Below are 15,540 nucleotides of genomic sequence, written 5' to 3' on the forward strand. Positions count from 1 at the left end.
AAACCGACTGGTCATATGAAACAGCGTGTCCGCCGCTGAGACAGTCACGATAATAATATATTGCCACCAAGCCATCAACCTTCCCTTTCTTTCCGCCGTCCTTATCAGCTCCCCCATGTCTCAGTTTCCCTTGTGGCTCTCCATGAGGGACGTATCGATTCTCCAGTCTGTTATAGAGCCCTTGGGTCGTGCCCGTTATATGCTCGTCGTCGGGGTCGCGGACGCCAACGGTCCCAGGGCTCCGCAGTCACGGTATCGACAATGAAGTTGTCCAACGGCATTCCCATGTGTTCGAGGGATGCGCGCCTCCTCTACCTGAGCTGCCTCACTTGCACCGTTCTCCTCTTGGGAGCTCTCGGTTACAGCGTGTGGCTGCACTCCGACGTCTACACATCCTCCCTATTCGGAAGCGCCGTCGACACGCTCACGAACCCAAACGGCCCCAGCAATGGCGCAAGTTCGTCGATGCAGAACGAGCCGGATCTCAGTGGGTTCAAGTATTCCTTCATATTGCCAACCTATGTAGGCCTACCCCCCCTTTCCCCTCCCGGCCCAACTCTCGATGAAAATCGTCGTCAACTAATTGCCGGGGATGCCCAGACGGCGGACATACCGCTCGCCATCGAGTTTCTTCAATCCTTCATGTGCCTCTGCACTGACTACAGGGAGATCAACATCCATGTGATCGTGTCCGACTCGTCCGAGCACGAGCTCTTCCGCTCGGCATTGGACGACCTGGCGCCTTGCGGGGAGAGGTTCGGCATCTTCCCCGTGCCGCCGGGGAACGTGGGCGGGTCGAGGCCGAACGTCGAGATCGTCAACCTCTTCGACATTCTCCCGCCCGTGTTCCACACGCTGACGGGCGGCAACATCACGGCCGACGACACGTCGGCGCTGCTCCGGGAGCGCGGCAAGTTCCAGTACCAGACGATCAAGAAGCTGGCGGCGGCGGCGGCGCTCGACTACGACTGGGCGCTGTGGGTCGACTCCGAGTCCATCGTGGTGCAGCCGTTCAGCGCGCGCCGCTCGTTCGGCGCCTACGCCCGGGCCCCGACCGTGTGGCGGTCGAGGCTCGCGAACCGGGACTCGATGCGGGCCATCATGAGGGGCGCCGCGGACGTGCTGCGCCTGCCGGAGGACACGTTCGGCCCGGACTTTTGGAACCTCGAGAGCCAGCAGTGGATGGTTGAGAGGGCCGTCCTCGACGACCTCGTCCGCCACGTCGAGGCCGCCCACGGCCGGGACTTCTGGGCCGTCTGGGCCGCCCACGGCGGGCCCTTCGAGGTCAACCTGTACAACCTGCACGTCCACTCGAGGAAGCTGGAGACGACCGACCCCATGTTTGGGAAGTACCGCATCCTGGAGACGGAGACGGAGATGGAAAAGTACGGCGTGTGTAAGTGCAGCTTCTTTTTTCTTCTTTTTTTTTTCTCTCTCTCTCCCTTGTTTTGTGTACATGTCGACCCGCAAACCGTGGGCTATCCAACTGTCTTTTGCTGATCCTCTCCTTTCTTCTTTTTCGCAGTGGAAGCGAGCACGCAGCAGATCAAGAACAACATGTCGGGCACCGGGCTTCTGGAGAGAAGCTTCTACTTCTTCCGGGTGCCAGACATCCCACAGAGGCTCTCGAACATGCTGCGCGATCACGGCATTGACATTTACCGGTTGGACACCGTCGAGGGCATGGTGCCGGAGGAGATTGACCGGTTCCTCCTCGACACGCCGATCAACATGCTGTGCTCGGCCGTCCCCCAGTTACATGAGTGGTGGGAGGAGAGGAACGTGACCATCGACCAGTGAGCCCTGCAATGTATTGGTTTGCCTATTGCAAAATCCGATTCTGTAGTCGAGCTTGGAGCTTGGGGTGGTTCCGTTTATATCGTTGTGGATGGAGCGTGGGCTATGTTAACGACATACAGAAAATGATACCAAAAAGTGGCGCTCGGGAGGGAAGGGTTGTGTATAGTTTGATAGATGAAGCGTGTTTTGTTCGAGGAACTTCAATTACCAACGCCTCTGACGCCATTGTCAAAGCTACGTCGTAGGGCAAGTGTTACTCCGGTTGTGAGAGAGAAAATTGGTACACTGGACGGAACCGGAAGACCCTGATCCAAGCCCTACAATAAAGGAACAGGGGAGGGAGGTTCTTGTTGCGGACCCAGTTCCTAAATCCCGTGGCTGGTTGAGTCGGTTTCAAGATTTGGGATGGTCATTCCTGGTTCCCCCTTTTTGTCCATGTCTAGACGCATATGATGAAATTGTAGGCCGGGGATACTATGTGGCTAATGAGCGCTCAGGCGTGCAACCCCAGAACGCCCGTCTTTACCTTGGTTCAGTATTGGCTGGGTGGATTTGCTAGAGGCATCTGGACCGCGTACGTCAAGTGATCCAGCAACGGCCGGTAAACAATGTGTCCCGGACTTGGAACTGCCAGCGATGGATCGTCGAGCTTGTTGTGTGGTTGAGGGAGCACGGGGTGCTCCGCGTTCGGGAGCGTTTCTGATAATCGGAAACTCCCGGCGTCGTGTAAACATTCCATCCTATCGTATTTACACGGGAGAATGAGATGAGGAACGATTCATTCCGTCTGATCGTACCTGATAAGTAATACACGGAAGAGATGAAAGTGACGGTCCGTCATGGAATGAAATCAAGTCAATTAATAAAAACAACGACAACCTGCTACCTTCTGCCACTAATGATCTCTCTTGTGAAAACCCTCCTCTCGTGCGTCTCCTAAACTCTTTGCTTCATGGAAAGGGACCCGTCGAGCCCGCATTCTGGGCAGGTGTGTTGCGCCATGGGTCTCGAGAGTCAGCCCGGGGTTTGGTCTCGCCTTTGATGCGGCTCCAAGACCTTCGGATTGTCCCCTTCAGGTTGAGGGAGCCCATCCGGTTCCTCAAAGATAAGGTGCTGCCGACTTTGTTCGGATCTGAACTCTCATCTGGCCTCGTCGAGCCTGTTACTCTAGGCTCATGAAAAGTGACCTTCTTGTCTCCCTTTTCCTGGTCAACAAGGGGGGTTTTATCTGGATTACCACCTTCGTCATTGCCAGAAGGATCAAACACACCCTGCTTGCTTTCGACAGCTGTGTCAGACGAACGTTGGTTTTGCCTCCGGGAGGCCTTCGTCTGCGCCCCGCCTTCCGTTGTGTTACTTGCCTCCTAGGCAAGATCTCCCTGATCGGTAGGCGGGGTTGCATCCGGATCATCACCTTTGTAATTGCCACGAGGATTGTATAGATCCTGATTGCTGGTGACGGCTGTTTCGGACGAACCTTGATTTCGCCTCCGGAAGGTATCATGTGGTTGGTCGACCATTTGCATTTGACTGTCTTCAGTGGTCTTCCCGACAGTGACAGCAAGATCCTCGTCGGTGTCATCGTCACTATCGAAGGAGTATATCTCGGGGTCAGCACCGCCCGCAAGACGCCACATTCTGAGCACATCCCACTGCAGGAGCAGGATGTCGTAGTCGGGTAACAGTCCACGCTCTTGAGCTTTAATGGTGATGATTTGACCATTCTCGACGGGCCGCCAGTTTGACAGATCGACAGCTGCCAGATAACACTTGGGATCCGGCTGATTGGGAACCGGCTGCTTGAAGATGGTGATAGGGTCTACTGAAAAGTCGACCAGCGACTTCAGAGTTGGGATAGTTGTATCTTTCAACCAATGGAAGCGTAGTTGGATAGAATATTCCTCTGGTAGTGGCTTGAGCTTTTTGGCAGCTCTGGGTGGGGTGGCTCTTGTAGATTCGGATACGGTGGGAGTGGATGCGCCTGTGTTGTACTGGCCGTCGAAACGCCTGGCTTCTCCCATCGGTTCGAAGGCGAAGTAGCCCCGCAACCAGCAGTCGTGCAATTGTGGACTTAGCGATATCATGTTTGCACATGTGTCAACAATGTTCATGTTGTTGGTGGCCCCAGGAGCATAACGCCCGCCCAGCTTCCGGGAAAGTGTGCGAATCCGATCCTCTCCCCAAAAGCGTGCCATAGATACCAGGAAGCTACCCCCCGTATAATCCTGATGGTTCAACGCCGAGAACGGGAAGATATGGCACTTGTGGGGGTCTGGGGCTTTTGTGACTACGCATTGTTGTCCATCCTGTTCGGCTGCCTGTAAACCAGCCCACATTAGCACAGAACGAAAGTGGTAGTGAGGTTTAGTACTTACCTGATCGCGCTCGGTTATGCTTCGTTGGTAACGGTGACGATTACTATCATTGTCTCTGGTCGCCTTTCCACGAACAGCAGAGGTGTCAGCTTGATCTGGAGCCATCCATCGGGTAAAGGGTAAGAGGACTTACAAATCTTCAGAAATTTCAGAAAGTTATTGTTGATCATTGTCAGCTGGCCCTCTAGAAGCATCGCTACACTGGGATCTCGCAAATCTTCAAGTAGAGAAGCTACTTGACTGATCGGTATGGTCCATAGTGCAGCCCACATAGGGGCTAGGGCCACGTGTTCATAACCCTGGTCCCTCAGGGCAGCTTGCACCTGGGGGATCAGAGCCATTCTTCTTTGGTGCTCGTCGAGATATCCCGACGAGCCTGGGCGAGGCGGAGAGCACATTTTATCGGAGTTCAAAAGACATTGAGGTTTTCTTCGTCAGATACCGTTGGGTGGTGGACGTCTACACGAGTGTAGAAGTCTCGAAGAAAGTTGAACGACCTGTTGATTCTGGCCGTGTTGACGTTCCCGGCGACCGGGTCCGACGGTCCGGACATGTTTGATGAGACTAAATGAGAAGATATTAGTCTGAAGTCTCAAGTTGGGGTCAATTTCTCGTCACCTACTCGTCCGATGATGGGCGAGGAGAGCAATCTCTCGTCACCTACTCATCCGATGATGGGAGAGATAGAGTATGGATGAGAATGAAGATGAAGAGGAAGAAGAGGTTGAAGAGGAAAAGTTGAAGTTGCGAAAGGGTTGGCACCTTCCCAGGGAAGCGGCTGTTGGTTGAGTGCCTGTGTAGGTAGGCCCTAGCCTGCAGGTACCTTGGTGAGCAGGCAGGTGGAGTAGCTCCCCGCGTGACCGACTACTGCCTGCCAAAGAACCTTTGTGACAACTAAGGTGACCCCCCCCCCCCCCCCCCAGCACTCATCAACAACAAACGCTGGCACTTAAGAGCCTCTGTTTGGTACATCTATTGATGCTTAATATCTAAGACTGAGTACTGCATCAAAGCGTTCCATAGGACATCAACAGCATGATGACGCTACAAACAGCAATAAGGCGGTTAACAAAGGAAGAAGGCAGGACTCATTGGCTTATACATGGAAGCGCGGACGGAGATCCTGAGTTTTCCAAAGGTATGGTTGTATGTAGTGGATGGTGAAGTCGAAGTTGCTTATATTGGGCTTTCATGTTGCGAGGAGGAGGGTGGTTTGCATTCACACCCCTTGGAACAAAGGTACGTTGAAAGTAGTTATCGTGCCTAATTCTTTAACTCAAACACGCCGTATCCAACCTCAGAATGTCGTCCCACCTAGGCCACCCAGCCAAAGGAGACATTTTTGTTTTTCCAACGGCTATATGCTCTGGCACCATGCGCTGCACAGGTCGGCAGTATGCAGACACACGCCATCCGCAACAATAACAAACACGCGGCCAGGTTTTCAGACGTGCATGTGGCGCGGATAGAGTGCAACATAGGTTGTCTGAATCTAGGCTACAACAAAACATCTACAAGGACTCTAGCCCCTTTAATAAAACGACTCAGGATGCCATTCGTCTGTAAACACCAAGTCCTTTTACCGTCTTGATCCCGTAAAGGCAACGGGAGCTGTCTAGTTGTTTTTGCAATTCACTGCCCACCCAAAGCAAAGCGTGCTTTGTGACGGAGCTATGATATATTGAGTGAGACGACGCAAATCCCCCCAGCAACGCCGAACCCGATCGCCCGCCTTCTCTCGCCGGAAGACCAAATACACCAAAGGACAACCTTACTGCCTCTTTCCCCTGGGCGGTGGGAATCGTGTCGTGTCCTATCCGAACTTGATCCCGGAGCCGGGGTTCCAAGTGCCCCCCTGCGGCTGCTGTTGCGATGGCTGGTTCGCCATGTTCTGAGCCGGCGGCTGTCCGTTGGCTGATGCCGGTGCCGGAACCGATGCGCCGCCGGGTTGACCCCCGAACTTGATGCCCATGTCGGGCTGCCACATGCCCGCCATGGAGGCGCCAGGTCTCGGGTGCTGCGGCTCAACAGTCGAGCCGGCCCATGATTGGATATGAGCCTCTGCGGGTGAGTGTCTAGCAGAGCCTTGCTGCTGCTGCTGCTGCTGTTGCTGCGGTGCGGTGCCGGGGACTACGCTCGCGTTGAAGTAGGACTGAGACCGCGGGTCGTAGTTTGAGCCGGTCGGAGAGTGGACCGGTGATCTGCCGATGCTGAGGGAACCGAGTGGCGGCATGCTGATCTCCCTAGCACATAGTCAGTAAAGGGGTTCGTCGAGCTTCAACTTTGACTTACTCTTCGAGGCTCTTGGCGTCTATCCGCCGCTCTGCAGCCCATGCCTTGACTGGATCCCGGAAATTCGGGCCCACCACCTTGCTCAAGTCGTTGTAGAACTTCCGTCCGACATCGACATTGTTGACGATCTCCTTGTACTTGTAGTAGGCGTTGTCGAGCCTCTGCAGCGCCTGCTCGCGCTCGCGGCTGCCACTCGACAAGTTCTTCTTCTGACTCTCAAACTCCCGGTTGACTCTCTGCACTTCCGACATCAGTCGCTCTTGTTCATCCTCTTCCTTGGCGACGGCCTCAATCTCAGCGTCGTACAGCTTGTCGAGACGCTTCTCAAAGAAGTCCTCAAAGTGCGCCGGGACGATAGCCGTCGTCGGGTACGTCCTCTCGAGACGTGCTGCTTCCTTGAGGATATCCGGCTTGATGTCGTCCGTCCTGGCCTTTTCTCGCAGCGCGTCCGCCTTCTTTCTCCTCTTGGACTCGAGACGGAGGACATCGTTGTAAGCTCCGCGAAGCCTTCCTATCACCGGCTTCAGGGGCTCTGGAATGTCCATCCGCCTGGAGGAAGGCACATAGTCCATGATCGCCCGATCCGAACCAGAGAGCATCTCGAGCATGTCTTGCACCTCCCTGTATTTGTCCCTCACGACAGCATCGCTGCTCGTACTGCTCGCAAAGTAGCCCTCAATCTCTGCCACCTGGGCCCAGAACCGGCTTCCCTGAGGGTCACTTCGACTATCGGGCCTTGACCACCGATCAGTGCCGTACTTGCGTCTCATTCGGTTGTCCTCTTCTTCTTCCGCAGCAAGGATCGCCTTGCCTTCATTGAAGACCGCAAGATCGGCAGTTCGCAATTTGTCGATATCTGAGAACGCTCGTTGGATTCGGCCGATGGCGTCCGCTTGTCGTATCTCCTCCGCATGATGCACCAAGCTGTGGGGCAAGCCCAGCGGCTTCTCTAGAGCCTGCAGCGAGCCTGGTAGATTGATGGAGCTCAGCATGGCATGAAGCTTCTCAGTTTGCGTCTCCATCTGTCCAATAATGTTCTCGTTAACTATCCGATCGCGAAGTTGCTCGTATATGGTGATGGCGGCGTGGACAGAGAAAGGAACGAGTTTAGTGAAGAGTGCAGGGCCGAACTCGGCCTGCTCTCCGACGTAATCGAAAGGGTTTGCCACCTGTAGAGGCACTCTGGCAACAGCCATGTTGGCTCTGTCGAGAGTCTTGAGCTCCGACTTTGGCGGGACATGCTCTTGAGTACGGGTCAGTCTATGCTCACCCCCACGGGGTCCATCAACACTCACGAAGGTAAATCACGTCGTTGTCCTTTTCGGCCCGCTTCAAGTCCTCTTCGACCTTGCGCTTCAAGCCGTTCAGGTCCTCGAGCACTGCCTTGTTAAGGTAGCCGCCCCTGCTCTCCTTTATACCCTCGCTGACGCAGGCCACAGCGTCCTGCAGACGGGCGACTTCTTCACCGTATCTCCTCTTCTCAAGGCAGTCGCGCGCGGCACGGTACTGCGCGGCACCAGCGAAGTGATGGTGCTTCGCGCTCATGTGGTGGATCCAAGCCGAGCTGATAGCTTCGCTCTTCATCGCGGCCTCCCCCGCCAAGTTGTAGAGATCCGACACGCGGGCGGCCAGTCGGGCGATGATGGCATCTTTGTACTCGTCCATGGCGGCCTTCTGCCAAAAGCACTCTTGGGACTGCGCCAGGAGCAGGTACGAGAGCGACTCAAGGGTATTGGCATCCATGTCCTCGGGAGGGTCGGACATGCGCAGCTCGGGCAATACCTCCTTCCGCATGTGGTCCAGCACCCCGGCCGCCGAGGCGAAGTATCCGGCGGCGGTTTTGAGCCCTTCGCCACCTCTCGACTGCGCAACAGCAAGCTGCGAGTATAAGGAGGCGAGGTTGTAGAGGATATTCATGAGTTCGTACTTGAGGTTGTTCCGCACCATCGGTCGCTCGGTGTTGTAGCCCAGGGCCGGGTACCACGTGAATTCGGCGCCAATCTAAGAGCACAGCTATGTCAGTATCCTAGAGGGAGAGACAAAAAACACCCCCCGTACTGTTGCGAGAGCGCCGAGGAGACGTACGTCAATTGGGAATTTGCCGCCGATCCACACCAGCTGCCCCGCGTAGGCCTGGAGCTTCTTGACGCCACTAGGGTGCGGCTCCCTCACGTTAACCGCATCCCGTCGCAGGGCGTCAATGACCTCGAGGTCCTGACGGAACATGTCTGGGTGCTGGTCATATTTGGTGTTGATGTACTGTCGTATCGTCGAGGAGAGCGACAGGTGGGTGGATTTGCGAAAGGGCAGCGACAGGATGTTAGATATGCTAGGCATGGCACAAGAGAGCAGTCAGCAAACCTTTGTTCAGGTCTCGATAGCGGGGGCAACGGATAACTCACGTTGTCATCTTGAACGAAGACGCCTTGGAGTGCTGGAGGTGAGGCGTTGGAGGAGCTTCGAGCTACGCCGAATGCCTCATGACTTCATCTCTCGGAACATGGAAGAAGCAGCCCAACGCTGCGCCAAGGCAAACTGACGTTGGCGGGGCTCGGGCGCAATGTGGCTTGACCTGACTTCGGCCAGGTGGGGGTGGGTCGTGGCTGACACTCTTTCAAGGCTAGTTAGTGGCTGGCTGGCAGTCCTATCATTTTTGCCTGGATGACAAGGCCAAAACTGTTCATCCTAGGATTTGAATATGTGTTCCCATGAGAGGCAAAGATTTCGAGACCGTATGTACTCAATCAAATTGCTTTGAAGTATTTCCAACCTCTTCGTATCATTTGTTGGTACACTAGTTCTATAAACTTTGGAAGGAACAGTCGGCTGCCTTTCCTTGCACCTGCTATCAAACCTCGTGGTTGACTTCTGAAAAAAGGACATCCAACGTCCTGACCATGACTCCATACGTCCCGGCCCTGTCGCTCACGGGTCTATGTACCGATCGCAAGATCCGTCCAAGCAATCCAATTCTATGTGCAATGCCACAGCAGTAAAAAGAAAAATGAGTAAAATTTGAAAAAAAAAGTGGCGTTTGCCTGAATGCTTTCAATAGCAAAGCTCCCTATCGTTCTCAAACGCGCAAGCTCAATGTGAGCTGTATGCCAAATGTCTGTAGCGTGGGTCGAATAGAAGAGGTTATTGATGATAATGTAAGGATATATCACGGTCAGCGGATTATAATTATGATGCTGTCCAGGGGCGTTGTCGTATTATCCGTGATGATGGAATGCGGCGGCCCCGGGCAATACGAGCTGTTGATATTGCCGGCTTTGTTTTGCTGCTGACGCCTAGACCAAGAGAGGAAGCGTGCCATTTCGGCCCGATGTCTTCTTGTGCCAAAACAAGCCGGGGTTGTCCTGGGTGGACGGAACGAAACGTTGGAGACGAACTGCAGATTGTGCCTTTCCCTCCTGTTCAACCCTCGCAAAGCCAGAATCATCAGACCGTTCGTATCATGAGGCGTGAAGTCGCGGAAACGAGCTCAGCCTGTATCGTGTCGTCATGCACGGCGGGGGGGCCACTTCATGTAGAGGGGATCCAGACAAGCTCGATGACACCGTCAATCTTGCTCATGGGCTCGCCGTCCTCCTCGACCCAGCGCTCGTCATCCTTTCTCCTTGTGTAGACCTGGAGCACTGATCCATCCTCTTGCACGTGGGCCTCTTGAAGCTCCCAAGCGATCTTGCGGCCGGTCTTATGCAGAGATCTGCGCTGGGGACCGAACATGTAGTCCAAGTTCCAGCCAATGTCATCGGGGGCGGGGGTGAAGGTTCGCTCCATCTGGTCGAGGTTGAAGTCGATGCCTTGCGGGTAGTGGGCTATGCTGAAGCCGTTGGCGATGATGAAATCGTCGGCGGTGATGAACCGTTGGTAGGAGCAGTCCTCGCCGCAAGCGTGGGCAACCTTTGAAGATTGGAAAGGCTTGGCGAAGTGCCAGCCACCGCCCTTGTAGTGGTGCAAGCTCAAGGGCTTGATGCCAGACTCGTAGAAGCCAGCCGGATCGCCGTACAAGTCGAGCTGCCACAGTTCCCACAAGTTGGTGAGGCGGACCTCGGTGTTTTCGTAGATGCACTTGCGGAGAAGAATATCGCCCTGGGGACCCCAGCCAGAATTGGCCTCCTTGACCTTCTGCTCCGTCTTGCATGACTCGTAAAGCTGGTTGACGGCGGCTGCGAGAGGGACACTGAGGAAGACGCCGGCACCGCCAAAAGCCTGGGACCCGTGGCGGTGAATAGCATTGACGTCTTCGGAGAGGGTTCCGATGTAAAGAGGGTCCAGGTGGTCAAACGTGGCGAACTTGTCGATGAGACCGTGCATGCTGGGGAAAAAGGTGTCATCGTCGCAAGTGACAAGCCACTTCCTCGTCTTCCGCTCGGGATGGTTGTAAAGGTAGGGGACGAGAGTCAGGTAGCGGACGGCCATCTCCATGGTCGGGTCAGAGTGCGCCACGTCAACGTCAATACCAATCCTCTTGAGCCTATCGCTGGCGTCCTTGAGCTCGGTGTCGGTGGCGTCGAGAAGCAGCAGTAGAAGCTTGCCGCCATTGGACTTGCCGTTGCTGTCGGTAAGCCAGTGAGACCACTCCTTGATGGGGCTCGTCTTGGGGTCATTGAACCGTTTGTAGGTGGTGGAGACGGCGAACATGAAGTCGGAAGCGTTCACTGTGGCGGGGTAGGGAGACTGGGTAACGGGAACTTCCAGAGGAGGGACACATTCCTCGGGAGCGTACGACTGGCTGATATCAACAGTCTTGAACTTCTGGGGGAGGAAGTCCTGTTCCAAAAGGGTGTAGCCCTTGCGCTGGATGGGCTTGCGGTTGAAGGTGACGTAGCGCTTGAAGTAGTGGATCTTGTCGGCGAGGCCATACTTTTCCTTGATTGTTTTGATGTGGTCGGTGTCGACGTTGCAGTTCATGACGTGAGTCGACGAGGGGGCGGGCTCGGCGGGGATCTTGTCGGAAAGAGACGAGGACCCATGGGACTTGACGGCATCCAAGGGCTGCTGGTGTGCAATGGACGACTTGACGCCGGCTCCCGTCTTCAAGATACGACCGCGAACGTCGATGGCGTCGTTCCGAAGGGTCAGGGCCATGATGACCAATATGACGACTGCAAAAAGCAGCATTCTGGCGAGTGGATTACGCATACTGCAGGCGTGATGCGAACCGGGCAGCTTAGCTCCCATTGTCTGGAACAAAGCTGTAGACTGTTTGGCGTCCAGCTTGACGGTTGTGAGTGGGGGTCGTTCTTGGTGAAATCGGGGGTGGAGGTGAAAACACACGTGGTCGTCGATGAGAGGTCGCTGTTGAGAAGTCGAGTATGCCCTTTGCGTGATGTACGAGCGGCGGCGACTTCAAACAAGAGCTCGACGATACCAAAAGGTATGCTGGTTGGGGGAAAGGCGGCGCGTTCTCAAGTGAAAGCCGGCATGGGGGGAAAAAGAAGCAGAAAACAAAACACGAGTACTAAAGATAGCAACTAGGAGTGCTTTTGAGCGAGTGACACGATCATAGGACCGGCAGGTGATCGGGAAAGCTATCGATGGGAATCTCTGCCGCAAGGAAACAGGAAAAGCAGAGAGACTGGCGATATCCAGATTGGTGACGTGAGCTGGAAAAACGGAAGAGAAGGAAAGGAGCTGGAGGGGAAGGGCGGGAGGAGAGGGAAGAAGAGGTAAAGAGGTCTGGAAGAAGGAAAAGAGGACCCGCTGGAGCAAGGCGTACGAATAGTGTGCGTACACTTCTGAACGGGAGGCTAGGGTAATTAGGAGAGACGGGTCCCAGATGATGGATGGCAAGGTCTTGGACCGCTGTATGTGGAAGACGGTGTGGGCGAGAGAAAGACAGAGATAAACGACCTAGGCAGAGGAGTCCCTCCATTCGGCGAAGAGTGACAGACTGGGGGGGGGGGGGACAACTACGGGGGTGGGACGAGAGATTCAAAGGCAAGGGGGGAGGGGTGTGAGATTGGAATGAGATACTACATCTTAGACACGGGTATGGAGCATACTGTACTCCGTAGTGGTAGCAGTAGGGAGGTAGACAGGAAGAGCAGGGGTTGGAGTGATGATGGGGCAGGAGGGAATGAATGGTACCAGTACTATGTATACTCGGTAGTAGGTATGGAAACGGGAGTGGGATGACACGGCGCGGGATAAAAATAAAAAGAGGGACCTGGACAGGAAGAGACAGACAGGATTGATTGAGCGAGCAAAACAAGAAGTCGCTCCTCCCTCTGCTAGCTAGCTATACATACTAGTTGGTTTGTTTCTCTGTGTCTCGCTTTGCTTCCTCACATACATAGTGTATGCGGTAGTGTGCACAACCAGCGCAGGGATAGGTGAGGGGGGCTAGGAACTGGGAAGCGAGAGACAGAGAGAGAGAGACAGAAAAAGAGAGAAAAAGAGAGACTGACTGGGAAGCAGAGCAACGGAGTCGATACGGGAACGCCGGTGGTATGGATGATTGGATAATTGGTTTTGGTCGCCCAGGGGAAGGAGATGGAGAAAGAGAATGGGGGGCCTACCATGTTGAAGAAGATGGCTGGCTGCCGTTCCTGGTCGGGATTGGATTGGCGCAACGGTATCCGTACAGTTAGGAGAATATTCATCGGTCCGGATACACAAGGAAGGAGCGGCCAGACAGAGGGGAGGAGCTCTGTACGGATACACCTACGCAGTTGCCAGTAGGCACACTACCGGTACTAGGTACGTACGGAGTAGACAGGGGATGATTGACGTGCGTGGGAGGTCCAGATCAGGTCCTTTCTCAAATGGGAAAGAACCCCGCCACGTCTCGGGGGGCGTTGGTGTACCGTATCCATGTATCCGCACCGTGCAGAAACGTGCACTGCCTTCGGTACCCTCCCAAAAGCACGTTTCCTACCAAGTTCCTATCGCCTAAGGCTTGTTGTCAGTGTCATCAGCCACAGCGGCCCGAAGCACCGGTCGTCGCCAACGACAACGGCGACGCCGACGACACTGGCGCAGAGGTTGAAAAAGCCACAGCCGGAGCCAAGTGGGAGACGAAAAAAAGACAAACAACCCGATAAGAGACAGGATGCAGTGGGAGGCTACAGTACAGAGAGAGCACGACCGAACCCTGAGAGTTAGCGCTAAGCAGAGGGAGAGGCAGGGGAGCCTGAGACCGAACCTTGGCGCGGAAATGGGACCTGCAGGCTGCGTCGTGCATGGGAATACAGCCGAGTTGGAGGTTGACAAATGTGGGACGAATCAACTGTCCGTCCGTCTCCGTCGTACACAAGAGCGTTGTCTGTCCGTCACTTACCACTTGTCTCGTGCGTGCTCCTCGTGTTGGGCGCACACGCGGCAACATGGAACATGCAGCGACGACGCCGGTAGCAAGCAGCAGGAGCTTGGTCTGATGCCGGTGGATATGCCCATGCGGACAGCGGGTATGCTCATCTACTGTGGCTTCTTCAGCTCGACGTCTGTTCTTCGACCGTTTGCATCCCATCTTTGTCGATTCTCAACCTCGAGCATCGAGGGATATGGAACTGTATGGCAGAGAGCTGTGCCGGGTGCGTGTGCCACTGTGAGAAGAGGGGGGAATAGATGCCAGTGAAGCGCATAGGTAGACGTTACCTAGGTATGTACCTAGCCTGCAGTCGACGCTAGCGTGCACTAGGTGTATTGTGGTGTGCATCAACGTTATCGCCGAGCTCGACCGAAATCTGGGACGCTGTACGGAAGACGTCGTTACGACATCGTGACGGCGAGCGAGAGCCTAGCAATTCCCCATGTGTCTCACGAATACCTACTCACTCGCTGCGGGCAGGTTCCTTGAATTGTCGTGTCGAGGGTAATTACGTGCTTGCTTGTTGATATGGGACGATGCTATCCCCCAAGTGAGAAAACACGGGAAAAAAAAGGCGGCCTAGTGGACAGACACCAATGCCGACGTCGGGGGTTATCCTCGTCTTGCCGGCGCCTGAGACGTATACAACACTATTTTTAAGTGCGTGCGTTGCGTGCGCGAGACACCGAGCGATCTGCTCTTTCACTGACATTCCCGCCGAGACGGCATTGGTAACGGCGTCTGTTACCGACTTGCCTCCCGAGTCCGGCACTCGTGATGGGAACCAGCGTTGGATGGGCGCCAAGTAGCGTAGGTACGTAGTAGCGTCCTCTAGAGCCACCGACCGGGCTGCAGTCGAACCAAGCCAAGGTAGCCGTGGAATTGGTGGATGTGTACTCCGTACTCCGTACAGACTATATAGTGCTTGCTGCACTTGCTTGCTTGCGTGCGCGAGATAGCATGGATGGGCTGGCTAAGATTCGCTCTCGAGCCCTTCCGGAGTGGGCGTGTCGAGTCGTGGTTGTTATCACAGTCCATCTACTCCGTACTGTAGGTAGGTAATGGGTGGTAAATTACGGAACAATGTGGCAATGCATTGAATTTGACCTCGACAAGATGCAACGACTGGGGGCGAGGAAATGACGAATGAATCCGTATCAGTTGGGGAATTAGGGCCCACCGTCAGGTGATCCCTGTCGCCTTATTGGCCCGCAGACCACCAGATCCCAATCGCACATCTCGTGGCGCTGCAAACGTGCTCGGCGGCAGGTGCACGCGATTGGAAGGTGAGAATGCCAAGTTTCCTCGGTGAAGAATAAGAATCACGAACAGGTAGCCTGTTAGCCAAAGCCGATTGGCGTGGGCGGCTCTTGCTTTTCGCTCTCAGGGGCTTCCCTCCCTTCCTTCCTTCCTTCCTTCCTTCCCTCCTCCTTCCTCCATCTCGCCCTTTTCGCCCCCCTCTCGTCCCTTGACTCTCTCTCTCTATCTACACCCCCTCCCCTTCCCCCCCCCTCTCCTTTCCTCTTTTCCCCCCCTCTATCCCGTACATACACTAATTGAATGGGTAGGCAGTGGGTAGTTATTTGCACTCCCCGCTGAAAACTTGCCAGATTGGCCTAATACACCACACTTGCTTGCACACACACACACACACACACACCAAACGACTCGACAAAACCGGGAAGCTAACTTTGGAGATCAGGTCAAGCGACCTAGAATCTACCTTCCGACCCCGCCGAGACTACTGGCTCCCAT

General features: G+C 54.9%; 4 protein-coding genes across 4 annotated transcripts; 1 reads left to right on the forward strand and 3 right to left on the reverse strand.

The window, feature by feature from the left end:
* Positions 1–261: 261 nt before the first annotated feature.
* Positions 262–1,500, forward strand: GLRG_09994 (uncharacterized protein; the record flags this gene model as incomplete). The annotated part of the gene is made up of 2 exons (XM_008100679.1): positions 262–522; positions 601–1,500. The coding sequence occupies 2 exons, from the start codon at positions 262–264 to the stop codon at positions 1,498–1,500; spliced, it is 1,161 nt and encodes a 386-aa protein (XP_008098870.1).
* Positions 1,501–3,164: 1,664 nt separating this feature from the next.
* On the reverse strand, positions 3,165–4,516 carry GLRG_09995 (uncharacterized protein; the record flags this gene model as incomplete). Its single annotated transcript, XM_008100680.1, has 3 exons — positions 3,165–4,118; positions 4,176–4,228; positions 4,309–4,516. The coding sequence occupies 3 exons, from the start codon at positions 4,514–4,516 to the stop codon at positions 3,165–3,167; spliced, it is 1,215 nt and encodes a 404-aa protein (XP_008098871.1).
* Positions 4,517–5,988: 1,472 nt separating this feature from the next.
* Positions 5,989–8,804, reverse strand: GLRG_09996 (BRO1-like domain-containing protein; the record flags this gene model as incomplete). The annotated part of the gene is made up of 4 exons (XM_008100681.1): positions 5,989–6,418; positions 6,468–7,710; positions 7,763–8,468; positions 8,553–8,804. The coding sequence occupies 4 exons, from the start codon at positions 8,802–8,804 to the stop codon at positions 5,989–5,991; spliced, it is 2,631 nt and encodes an 876-aa protein (XP_008098872.1).
* Positions 8,805–9,992: 1,188 nt separating this feature from the next.
* GLRG_09997 (uncharacterized protein) lies at positions 9,993–11,561 on the reverse strand (the record flags this gene model as incomplete). Its single annotated transcript, XM_008100682.1, has 1 exon — positions 9,993–11,561. The coding sequence occupies one exon, from the start codon at positions 11,559–11,561 to the stop codon at positions 9,993–9,995; it is 1,569 nt and encodes a 522-aa protein (XP_008098873.1).
* Positions 11,562–15,540: the final 3,979 nt, after the last annotated feature.

This window comes from Colletotrichum graminicola (genome assembly GCF_000149035.1).
Source record: "Colletotrichum graminicola M1.001 genomic scaffold supercont1.54, whole genome shotgun sequence".
Classification (NCBI taxonomy): Eukaryota; Fungi; Ascomycota; class Sordariomycetes; order Glomerellales; family Glomerellaceae; genus Colletotrichum; species Colletotrichum graminicola.